Source organism: Hippocampus comes, unplaced genomic scaffold, assembly GCF_001891065.2.
Source record: "Hippocampus comes isolate QL1 unplaced genomic scaffold, H_comes_QL1_v1.1 scaffold174, whole genome shotgun sequence".
NCBI classification, from domain to species: Eukaryota; Metazoa; Chordata; class Actinopteri; order Syngnathiformes; family Syngnathidae; genus Hippocampus; species Hippocampus comes.
In genome coordinates, this window is record NW_017805983.1 from 6,673,716 (window position 1) to 6,686,381 (window position 12,666).

The 12,666-nt window shown below is 43.2% G+C and overlaps 1 protein-coding gene across 1 annotated transcript in view; it reads left to right on the plus strand.

Annotated features, from left to right (window-relative positions):
* LOC109528545 (cadherin-4) overlaps positions 1-12,666 on the plus strand; it is a 205,109-nt gene that overhangs the window by 177,440 nt on the left and 15,003 nt on the right. Inside the window, exons 9-11 of the mRNA XM_019891309.1 lie at positions 1,801-1,938; positions 5,802-5,987; positions 8,954-9,210. Coding sequence (XP_019746868.1) covers positions 1,801-1,938; positions 5,802-5,987; positions 8,954-9,210 — 581 coding nt within the window. The remainder of the gene's footprint in view (positions 1-1,800; positions 1,939-5,801; positions 5,988-8,953; positions 9,211-12,666) is intronic.

Consider the following 12,666-nt stretch of genomic DNA (forward strand, 5'->3'; position numbering starts at 1 on the left):
ACACGTACAAAATACTGCCACTACTCTTGATGTGTCTTGAAATGGCAGGTCGGGTTCAGCCGTGGTCGGCCATGGTGATGAACGGTGGCATCCATGGCGATGTGTCGGTGAGATGAGCCAATTGTTGTTTCAGCGTACTTACATTTGTAGAATAGTACTGGTAGGTATGGAGCACACTGCCGCATGAAGGATTTGCTGCGTAACCGCAGTCCTGGCTGATGTCAACTGAATGCATTGAATTGAATTCAAAGCAAAGTTACTTGAAGCTATCGGCGACTTCTAGCGTGCCATCAGTAAAGTTGTAACGTGTGGTGATGTGAGCGGGAGAGGGAGTTAGCCTTGGACATGTGCTTTTGGACAGCAAAAGAAGCGAGGATTTTTTTTTTTGTGTTCTTTGAAGCAATTTGAAAAATACATTTATTAACAGATGCTTGGTTGCATATGTATACATATCTTTTTATGCTTACGTGTGCATGCATCTGTAATTTCTTTGCTATATGAATTACAAACCTGTTTTTCCTCCTCCGGCACTTTCCTTTGAGAGTAGTCGAGAATTCTCCTAACCTGTGGGGGGGGGGGGTTCCTATGCACTAAACATAAACTTCACCGCACACCACAGTGTTATACTGGTCCACTTATAGTCAGCACTTTGGCCCCTTGAAACCGTGAAACTTTCTGTGCTTCCTTTTCCCTTTCTGCAGTTTCCATGTTGGGGATGTTAGACTCTACAAAACAAAACAAAATAAAAAAAAAAAAACAGACAATAACAACAAGAAAAAAAAACTGTGTCTATTTTTGGTAATCCCCTTTCCCTGTGCTTCAACTGTATCCCCAACTGCTTCTTCCCCTCCACTCCTGTGCTCTTTTCTTTCTAATTAGCGTGAGTGCTGTGTACAGGCCATACGCTGGCTGATGGGACAATCAAGCACAGACCACCTCTTAATAAGACTCGCAAAGGAGAGATGTGTGTGTGTGTGTGTGTGTGTGTGTGTGTGTGTGTGTGTGTGTGTGTGTGTGTGTGTGTGTGTGTGTGTGTGTGTGTGTGCGTGCGCACGCGGACATTTGTGAGTGGTGTTTGTGCATGTGAGGTAATGAGGGTGTGCGTGTAAATTTCAGCATCTCGTTGAGCATCAAGAGCAGAAATGCAAGAAGCTGTCTGACCCTCCTGATGTGGCATCATGGCCTAATTGGGATATTTACTCTGTAATTAGCAGGTTAGAGAGACACTGGAAATGTAATTTGGAATTCCAGTGACAAGACACATTATCCAGACAGGCAGTTGTGGGGCTCCATCCTTCCCACAGCCCATTAACTGCACCGTGGGACAGTAAGAAAGACAGAGGAAGGCAGGAGAGGGAGGGAAAGAAGAAAAACATTGGCGAGGGAGGGGACGCCACATGCAGACACTCACAAATACGCTCAGATATAACACGACAACAGCCACATTTTTCATCTTCCAGTTAAGTGATATTGTGTCATTCAAGATATGGAATGGCATTTATCATTCTATTGCTTCACAGATCGTCAATTAATCTTTGTCTGATATATCGTTGTCTCCACATCTGTCCGTCAGTGGCACTGAATTTGGCGATGTCACTGTTAATAATATTGCGAGAAGACAGCGCTCAGATTGCATGAAGCCAAGCTTAGGAGGTTACAGTCAAGTGAAAAGCCTGCGATTCTGAGTTTTAAATATGGGCAACTAGTCATTATAACACAAAAAAGTCATTCTGACAACTTGTTTTTGTACCTCCAGCTGAACACTAAGTACACTGTTGTCCTTTGTTTTCGCCTTCACAGAAAGTGTCCCAGTACACTATCATCGTTCAAGCCACGGACATGGAGGGCAACCTGAATTTTGGTCTTTCCAACACGGCCACCGCCATTATCACGGTCACCGACATAAACGACAACCCCCCCATGCTGACCTCCAGAACGGTGAGTGGCTGCAAATGCAGCACAAGAGAACAATCAATGGTCCTTGAGTATGTCACAGCATTCCGAACCCAGGTGCAAACTGCCATTTATGAACTCATCATGGATGTGAGATAAACCAGAGTACATTTCTGAAGAACACCCACAAGAAATGTATTACAAAGAATGAGAGTGAGGTGCTCTGGGCAGATCACCAGGAGAACGACAATGGCAAATGAGAAAATAAGGAAGACAGTTAGTGTCGTGTAATAAGTGCAACAAGTGCTCCTTCCTCTTTTCCCGGAGCAAAGTACAGATGCATACACACAAGGAAATGACGAATCCATATCACTGATTTTCATCACTCCAAACCTGGAGCCAGAAAAATGGTTCATGGTTGTTGTCATAATGGTGATATGTAGAATAATGCTTACAGTAGACGAGGTCATTAATGTTTGATGGGGTAAAAACGCAAAGTCTAAAGTCCGCGTTGTAATGGATCATATCAGCTTTTGAATGAGGTGGGTGATGGGTGGGTGTCAGTTCAGCTGTGCCATCAATTCAGTATGAAATAAACAGGAGATTTAGGGTTATTAAAAAGTGTGGTACGTTGTATCATGTCGCAGTGATCAATATTTAGTGCGGCTTAATGGTAGTGTCTGGTCAAGAGCTGGAACACAGAACCAATCGTACATGTTGATTTTGATAGAATGTTACAAGTGTTGTGTCAAAGATGGACAGATGATGTGCTGCAGTGGAACAAGTTTGTCTGTTGTGTGAAGTCCTGCAGGGAAGTGAGCGATGGGCCGTCGGGCTGAAAGGCGCTGAGCTTGGCAGAATCAAGCAGCTCTTTGAGGTGGTCGCTGAGGAGTTAGCATTAGCATTTACCCCCGAGTCTGTTAAGACCCTATAAGAGTTAATGTGGTAGCATGTGTCCGACGTAAAGGAAATGTTCAGTGAGTGGCCAGCTGAAGTTAAAAGTAATAAATAAAAGATGCAAAGTTAATGATAAGTTGATGCGTGGCCCACCATGCTGTGTACGCCAAGACAAAAGAAGTGATGAGTTAATGACGGATTATTCCATCTCAGGAGCTATTTTTTCAGCAATGGTGATAAAGCTAAGACACGGGCTGTGGTAAATCAGCCCAGATCTGGACACGCTCCTCTGCCTACATGTGACGGTGGCGTATTGATGTTGCCGGCCAGTAAAAGATTCATACTGTCTAACTTTTAGTTTGAGTGCATTTCAATCATTGCCCAACAGCAAAGTTATTGCTATCATGGTTATTGAAGATAAAATTTAGCGGAGCTTCATGAGCAGAGCAATTTCTCCCGATCGAATCATAAATCAGCCCTTTTTGGATGGTGGGTTTGCATAAAAGTCATTTGGTTGCGAAGGCACACCATGATGCAAATATTTAGTGTCTGCTATAAACGCCACAGGTCTTGCAAAGCACTGTTTCCCCGCCTTTAATAAGCCAAGGCAGCCATTTTACATGAGCAAAATTTGAATTTGAATAAAAACTGGGATAATGATGATCTCGTCTCAATTTACAATTGTAATTACCGTTGGTAAAATCTGGTTCTGTTTGATTAAGCTCTAAGCTGATATACTTGCAGGAAGGTTACACATTGTGTGGATAAATGATACAGGTTTATTGTACTGTCTGACATCTCATGTATAAGATTTTCGTTGTTCAGATGGCATAGATTAACAAAGTTTGGTTTTATATTTGGTGGTATATTAGTACTCAGTTGGTCGTCATGAGTCTGAGCAAAAAAAAAGATCACATGCGGGGTTCCACAAGGGTCCATTCTAGGACCACCTCTATTTAATATCTGCCCCTTGCTCATCTCTTATCATACTTATACAGATGCCATCCACTTTACATTTCAGCGTTTTCACATGCCTATGGTCCACTAACCCCTTTCCCACTGAGCAACAAACATTTGCTAGTGTTTGCGAAGGTAGCGAATGTTGCGTTCTCGTCAGTGTTTGTTCAAGGTCACAAACTGTCAGCAGGCATTCACCTGTAGCCCTCTTGTCGCAAGGAAAACTGTTGTAAAAGCACTATGAAAATAGAAATGTATTGTAATGCATGGTCAAAATTTCCTTGCAACAAGAAAAAACACTAAAACCTTTGGCGAATGTCTGGTGAAAATTTTGCAAAAGTTTGTGACTTTTAACAAACCCAGACGAACCCTGATGTGAATGCGCATTTTGCTACCTTTACCAACTGTTGCAAACGTTCACACCTCTGTGGGAACAAGGCTGTACTTTCATAAAAAGTGTATTCATCAAATCAATGAGTGAATGGAGCAGAATTTTCTCCAGCACGATCCAGAAAAGACAGAAATTATTGTTTTTAGACCCAAAAATGAACGATCTAAGATCAGCCCTCACCTTAACTCTGTCACTGAAACCTACGACGAGGGCACAGAGCATACACATACTTCCTGTACTATAAAAACAAGAGCATGCACAGAACATTAGCAATGCCTTGTATGAAGGAGATAACCTGATTGCATTTACTAATATTTGGTTTGGAAAAATGGTAACGTTTCTTTTGCAGTATAATTTCCATCATATACAACAATCATATATAAACAATAAATCACTTAAATCCTTTCCATTTTTTTAATCATTTTGGCAAACACATTTTCTCATTTTGCAAATGAAGCAATCAATGTTTGATCTAAATGATCATGACTGAGCTTTGTTCAAATTAAGAATAATTGTTTTTCTACTAAGAGTGTGGCGAGTAAAAAAATTAACACTTTTTGCAACCATGTTAACTAGGTAACGAAATCACTGAAGATGAATTCACACTCAATTTATCATTTGTGGTTTCTTCACTCAGCAGCAGTGGCAGATGTCACCAAATCTGGATGCTCTCGACAGTCTGTGAACAAAAACATGAGCACACCCGTGGACTAATTGTTTCTCACTCAACCTGCCACTTAGGACCACCTGGACCTGTGTGTTGTCTTAAGAATGTCACCAAGTCTCCAAACAGCTCTCCAGACATAGGTCCCGAATTCAGCCACAGCTGTCAGCTGTTTGCTAGTTGATGCGAAGGTTGTGCCGGGTATTACGACCCGTTGGAGAATTTGGTCCGGGGCTTTGCTCTTTGATATCATAAACTCACATAAGCGGCTCAGTGGTTTCAACTGCTTCTGTTACCCATGGTGACGCTGGGATGCTTCATGCCTGTTGCTTCCAGATGAGTCAAGCAAAGCAAGTAATCACCCTTCGACCATACGCAGTCACTTGTGAGTTTTTGGGTTCTTCGTGTAGGCGGGTCCTCTGGTTCATCGTTATCCCCTGAGCCGGTGTGACTTTGGTCAATCCCCACCATAACAGACATCTGACAGACAGCAGCTCACTCGTCGTCAGGCTTATCGGGGCACAGCACATGTTAGCACAGCAAGGAGACAACTAAAAGCCACTCATTTACGCTCAAACAGATGTTCTTGCCTCCTCCACTGGTGGCTCCTCTTGGCTTTCTTCACTGCCTCTTCCTTTCTGATTGGCTTTCAAAGGGACAGGATATTAATGTGCATGAGTGAGGGCAAGAAGTGCAGAAAAAAACAGAAAAACTTTCGACAACACACCTGTGCGCAAGTGCATGTCCAATGTGCAAGTGTGTTTACCGCTTGTTTGTACCTCAGCAGTCGCAAAAGCAGGATCATTCAACCTACTTTACCTGAAACTCTGAAAGAATGACTCCTTCACTTACGAGAAATGGAAGACAGACATGTTTTGAACAAATTGCCACAATACAGTATGTCCGTAAAGGACATTTGGGAAAATAAAACGTTTTTCAAGGTAACATTTTTATTTATTTATTTCAAGTATTTATTTATTTATTTTTCGATCTCTGCAGTTTTCCGGTGAGGTTCCTGAGAACCGGGTGGATGTGGTGGTGGCTAACCTGACGGTGATAGATGCCGACCAACCGCATTCCCCCAACTGGAATGCTGTTTACAGGATCATCAGTGGCGATCCATCCGGTCACTTCACCATTCGCACTGACCCTGTAAGCAACGATGGCATGGTGACTGTGGTAAAGGTAAGACAATGACTTTGCAACTTTTGTTTTTTTGCTTTTTTCCCCATCGAGGTCAACATCACATTGTTAGCTTTAAATGCATCATCGAGTGTGATCTCAAGTGCAAACGATAGTAATCAAACACAAGGCCCTTCCTAGGGCCAGTCTGCAGTCTTTGCCTTTGGAATGACCCTTCGTGTCTAAAATGAGGAATTGGAAGTCCTGAAAAACTCCCACACGCATACCTTAACGAAATGGCTGGCAAGATCACTGTAGCAATAAGGTATTGATTTCCCAATTACGGAGGCAGTGGTTTTACACACCTATAATGGGATACCTGCTGCAGTGAACGACAGAACCAAGAATGATTTGTCTTGTTCCTGTGCTCAGCCAATCGGACCATGGCTGGCCCAGCTTGTTTAACCCATTTCTTATGAAGGCAGAAAAAGAAAATCCTTCAAGTGTGTATCTACTTGTGTATTGCCTTTTTGTGTGCATTCATCTATGAGCAGCTGTACACATCTTGCAGAAATAATTTGTTCATGACGTTATATCCTCAGCAAATCAAGTCTTATGTCTGACAATAATGCTTAAGAAATAACAACAGCGTTTTATATAATTCCCAGAGGACCCCCGTAACAGTGCACGTTGGCATTTTGCTTCTCTTCATTATCTCTACATGAGTGCCTTTCATTGTCCATCTCTCACACTACCTGATGTAAAATTCAGGAGGCAGCCGAGTAGCCGCAGGCTTCCATTGAGACCCGCGGGATATTATCGGAAAATCATAAAAGAAGGGACAGTACTCCCCCTGGGAACGACAAGAAATAGACTGCTGCGCGAGGTAAACAGAGTCACTCCAGGGAACAGCAGGCGGAATGGTTCACATCAGACATCATGCAAACGATAAAGTCAAGACGTCATAAGAGACCCTCTTATTTTTACCAATGTGCTGCTAGCGCACAAGAATTCACCGCAACCACGTATGCACAATCACCCATGGGGCACTGAAGCTCATCTGTAAACAAAGGCGAAGGTCTTAAACATAGCTTGTCACATTTGCACAGCTCTCTGGGGAGATCATGAGAAGGCATTCACATTTTTAGGGTAAGGATAAAAGGTTTGCAATAGACAAACGGGAAGAAAACAAATGCATGGAAATACACAAACACGTGACTCTTGATTGCAGTGAGTCATTAAGATATGTTCATCACAGAAAATGATAAACTCAAAAGATAGACGGTGGATCAGGGAGGACGAGTGAAGTGAAGCAAGGATACAAATTGGAGGATCCAGTGATGTGTGGATTAGCAAGAGTAGGAGTAGGAGAGGGGTTGAATGGGGGTCTGGAGGGTTTAGAGAGATTTTGGACTGATCCTAAAATGATTCAAAAGTGACAGCCCTCCATTCTATTATTTACAATGTATGCTTTGCACCCCATGTAAAAATCATATAGAAATTTCTACTGTGCAGAGACGCACACCCGTAATGCGTGTGTGTGTGTGTGTGTGTGTGTGTGTGTGTGTGTGTGTATTGTCTGCACTATAAAACGCCTTGGATTATGAGGCGCACCTTCAATGAATGGCCTATTTTAAACCTGTCTTCATATATAGGGCGCACTGCATTATAAGGCGCAATAGTCTTCGGAGGACTTCCGGGTCACTTCCGGGTTGAGTGAACGCTGGCGCGTCTGGCTGCCGCTGCTCACCCTTCTCTCATTCTTTTTTAGCGTTTGTTTTACGGGGTTTTTTATGGTTTACTCTCGTCATGGGAGAAACCCTCCTCTCCTGTCGCAATTCGTTGTGGTTTTGGACCGTCGGTCGTCGCACGGTTGTCCTCGGTCGCGCTGTCGCGGCGTCCTGCCTGTTCGGCTGTCGGACGGTGCTCCGTGCCTTCTCCGCTCCTCTGCGCCCCGTGGTGGGGGTCGACGGGTCCTGTGTCTGGGCTACGCTGCTGTGGACCGTCCTGTCGCTCCTCCATCTGCCCGTGGGGGGAATGATGCGGTGCCCAGTGGCGGGGGCCGGCCTGGCTGGGTCAGCTGGTGCTCCTTGTGGTGGCGATGTTGCCGGCGTCAACTATTTCGAGTCGCTAAATTCAGTTTAAATTCATCTCTCCTTTTATTATTTAAAATTTTATCTGTGGTTTTATTGTTCTTGTTTTGATTGTAAAGTGTCCTTGAGTGTTTTGAAAGGCGCTTATAAATGTAATGTATTATTATTGTTATTATTATAGTGGCTGCGGTTACGCTATGCATCCAGAAGATGGTGCTACGCTACAGGAATACAATACAATACAATACTGTAGAGCTTTATTTATACAGAGCCTTCACAACCGCTGCAGCAGTAACAAATCCATTAGAACTGGTCACAAACACGGATATGAAACATAAATACAAGTGGCATTACAAAACAATAAATGAAAGACGAAAGTTATGAAGACAACTGATTCAACAAAAAGGCACACAAACCTATTGGGCTCACATCCACAAGGGGCTAAATATCCTTAGAAATATTGCTTGTCTCCTTCTTCATTTAGTCAGTAGTTCACTATGCTTTTCACTATGCTACAGTATCTTCGTTTCATAATGGCTGTGCAGAGCTCACAAAGTAGATGTCTGTTTGAGTGCGTGTTGGGGACTGCATGTCAACTAGGCAGAACCCCTTTACAATTGGTTCCTACTACTACTAATAATAATAATAAAACGTTAGATAGATAGATCGATCGATCGATCGATCGATCGATCGATCGATCGATCGATCGATCGATAGATAGATAGATAGATAGATCGATCGATCGATCGATCGATCGATCGATCGATATGTGTGTGACTTTAAATGAATCCTGCCGAACCCTGACGAGAGCGCAACATTCACTACCATCACAAATACTGGGAAAATTTCGCCACTCTGTGGGATAGGAGATTTAGTGACTAAACTTAGCAACTTTAATCAAAAATAACCTTCCCCTGTGTACTTTCTTTTTTCTAGGCAGTTGACTTTGAGATGAACCGAGCCTTCATGCTGACAGTTGTGGTGTCCAACCAGGCCCATCTGGCCAGTGGGATCCAGTCCTCCCTCCAGTCCACGGCGGGTGTAACCATATCTGTCCAGGATGTCAATGAACCCCCTTACTTCCCCACTAATCCGAAACACATCCGATTTGAGGAGAGTGTTCCAGCTGGCACGAGTCTAACGACCTTTTCAGCCACAGATCCCGATCGCCTACAGATGCAGCAGACAATCAGGTACAATAGATCCAATTCCCGAATGGTAATTGAGCTAATTTTGTCTGAAAAACGCTGCAGAGCGCTGACTAGAACATGAAGAACTCAAGAGACCAGACCGCAAACATCCTCTTTGGTTCTGCTGTACTGCATGTGCACACTGGAATGAAAATTCGATTGAAAAACACCGTCTGTCTGAGCACATAGGTGTCGCATTATGAGCAGCCATCTTGTGAAAATCTCCCCTATGCAACAGCACCAGGCCCAAAAGCCTCATTGTTCATCATTAGGGGTTAGAGTTCAACACGGGGACTATATTTAAGGTATCATCCATCTCTCAGAGACAACCATGCAGAGTTTATGAGCCAGTGGAGATGCTCTGAAGGTTAATAGCAAGTAATAGCCTCTGGGCTAATTGGATGTAAGTGTTTGCGTGTGTATTTGCTATTTAGGTTGCCCATAGAGTATACACACACACACACACACACACACACACACACACACACTAGGATGGAGCGAAAGCAGTTGACACAGCATGCGTCCACCTGCGGTGGTCTTTCTTTGTGCTAAACCTCTCTGGATGTTAAATGTCAAGCAACAAATGTTCGGCTTACTGAGTCCAACGGCAACCATATTGCATAATCAGCATGCAATGACGGTATGAACACCTACTTCGCACATCTGCCAGACTGCATATTATGCCTTTACAGCATCCAGACGCTTTCCTAGCTTAGTGTCGTGCAGCAGAAAGTTGATAAAATAACAATTTCTCTCCTCTTGAACATTCTTATCCTTTTCTTAGAGGAAAGGAACACGTTTGTATTTTAATTTCCATAATGTGAAAGGTTATAGTCTACACTTTTAAGTTCTGCTAATTGCCCAAGTTATCAACTTTTTAGTTTTTCACAGAGAGACAAACACTACTTACTGCACATTGAGATGAAACGAGCAAGTGAACTGTACTAGAAAGCAGCACAGTCTTCTTTCGAATACCTTGAATTATGAGTTTAATGTCAAATGAATTTCCTCCAGTGAAATTAATACAATAAATCCATTCCAGCCCGCCAAAATCACAGAGACCATGCTGAGCTGGGAGATTTGCGCCAGTCGCTGTGCCCCCTTACGATGACCCACTCGCACCGCACCTCTAGCGGCAGGGAAGGCCATTTTTGAAAGTGTTTTCCACAAAGTTGTACTGCAGCGCTCAGTTACATGCACCAGCAGTGACTGATCAGCACCCGCATTTCCACAGGAACAGAACTTCTCCCCTGGTACTGCAGAGAGGACTTTTTACAGAATTTCTGCAGAAATAATTCAATAAAATCACTATGTTCCCTCACCACTTGGAAGCCATATTGAGGTCTAATTTACAGCACACAAAAAAGATATGAATGTGAAATATGTGACGTGAAAGATTGCGTAAGAGAAAATACAAATTGCACATAATCTGTAGACCCAAGACAAATTTGTCTGATGTTTTTTTCTGAAACCAATTTGTTCGTGAGCAGAGGTTTTACTAAAATGTTCCTTAACTGCTCGATTTTTTTTCTACTTCCACTTCTCTTCATATCTAGAGCTTGGAACACAAATAAAAAAATAATGATTGCACATAACTCGTAAAGTGCAGCATTCATAAGTCAAGGTACTGCTTCCATTGCAGAGATGGAAGATCTTTTGATCCATTTGGATAGAATTAATTGAATGGAAAGAGTCGGAAAAGACTTTTGTAAAAAGTGTTACGATCTCGTCTTGGGTGTGAAGAGTTTTTGAGGTGTGTCGGGGGGATTCCCTGAATCCCCTGGTGGGTGAGGAGGGTGACATGTACTCAATTTTGAAAGAGACCAGGAGCCAGTGAAGTGATTTCAGGATTGGGGTGCTGTGTTCAGATTTGCACACTCTCATCAGGATGCTAAGCCATGTATGTACGTTTTTCTGAGAGTCCAATGGTGTATTGCTGTCAGCTGTGTCAAAGGCTGCTGTTTGGTCAACATTTTTCATCCTGTCACGGTTGAGTTAGAGCCTGTCATCGTTGAGTTAGACAATAAATCATTTACATTTACACTTTTAGAAAACTGATGTTTCAAATAACCTGAGGACTCGCAAAAAAGACTCATGCAAGCACAGAAAGAGCATGCAAAAACAGCTAGAAGTGTCAAAAATTACATTTGAACCCAGAACATTTTGACTGTGAGACAGACACGCAAACCTCATGCATCACGGTGCCGCCACGAACCTTGAAATGTTTCATTACACAGCAGATCTGGGTATGCATCAAATAGGAAGCTGAACATGACATTTGAATCATTTTATATAATGTGTGATTCATCACGCGCGTCTTTGCATATGACAAAGAGCTGCGTGTCTCTGTCAGTGGATGATGAATATGCATACAGTTGGACAATGAGAAGATTTAGAGAGTGTGGAAACGGCTAAACATGAGGCACAATACGGGGGCGGGGTGCTGATGGAGGGAGAGAAAAGGGAGCTGAGCATGGTAGCTGACTCTGGGTCAAGTTTTGAACTTGACAGGTGCAAATCAACAGAGAGACAAGCTGACAACATCCTGTCGGGGATGGGAGGAAGGCAAGGTGGACAGGACTAGATGGGAGCATGAGTATGGAAAAGGAAGTGAAGGGGAAGCATCATGCATCACTTGCCAGACACCGAACCAGTGAGGTCGAGTCACGGGACCAGAGACACGGGCATAAATGATTACCCACACCGCCTTGGCTAAGCTGGAGACATACATTTTTCATCCTCTGGGTCAGGGGTTTGAAAAATAAATGTCATACGTCCTCCTGCTGCTTGCTAAGATCACTTGGCTGCCACGGCTAATCACAGCATAACCATACCAACCAATTCCCAAATGAGAGCAACCTCCAGGTGGAGGGACTTTTTTTTCACTTAGCAATTAATGTTTTTTTTTTGGGGGGGGGGTATTTTATTTATTTATTTATTTTTAATGCCGGAACACTTTCTTATGGACCCTTGGAGTAATTTTGTTGTTGACATTGAGGCTCAGTCATTACTTATTGTTAAAATTGCACTTTTGAGTTAGTTTTGATCTCTTTTATTTGACCAAATAGGGCTGTTAGGCATGTTGATTTCATTGTAAAATAAAAAATATCATCGTTTCTGACTGGCTTTTCAACATCTCAATTCTAATCTTGAAATCATCATCATCATCATCATCATCATCATTCGCTCTTCCTGATTCACTTTTGTTGAGTTTGTGCTCTGGGTCTCGTTTTTCCATTGTCAGTTTTCTTTCCAGCACGACCACGACCCTCGTGAGGATAAGCAGTTCAGAGAATGGATGTGTGTGTGTGTGTGTGTGTGTGTGTGTGTGTGTGTGTGTGTGTGCGTGCGTGCGTGCGTGCGTGCGTGCGTGGGTGCGTGTTATGAGGCCACACCTGTCCTCCAGTTGTCAGAGGTCAGATTGACTCATAGCTGCGTCGGGGGCTATAGGCGGCAGGT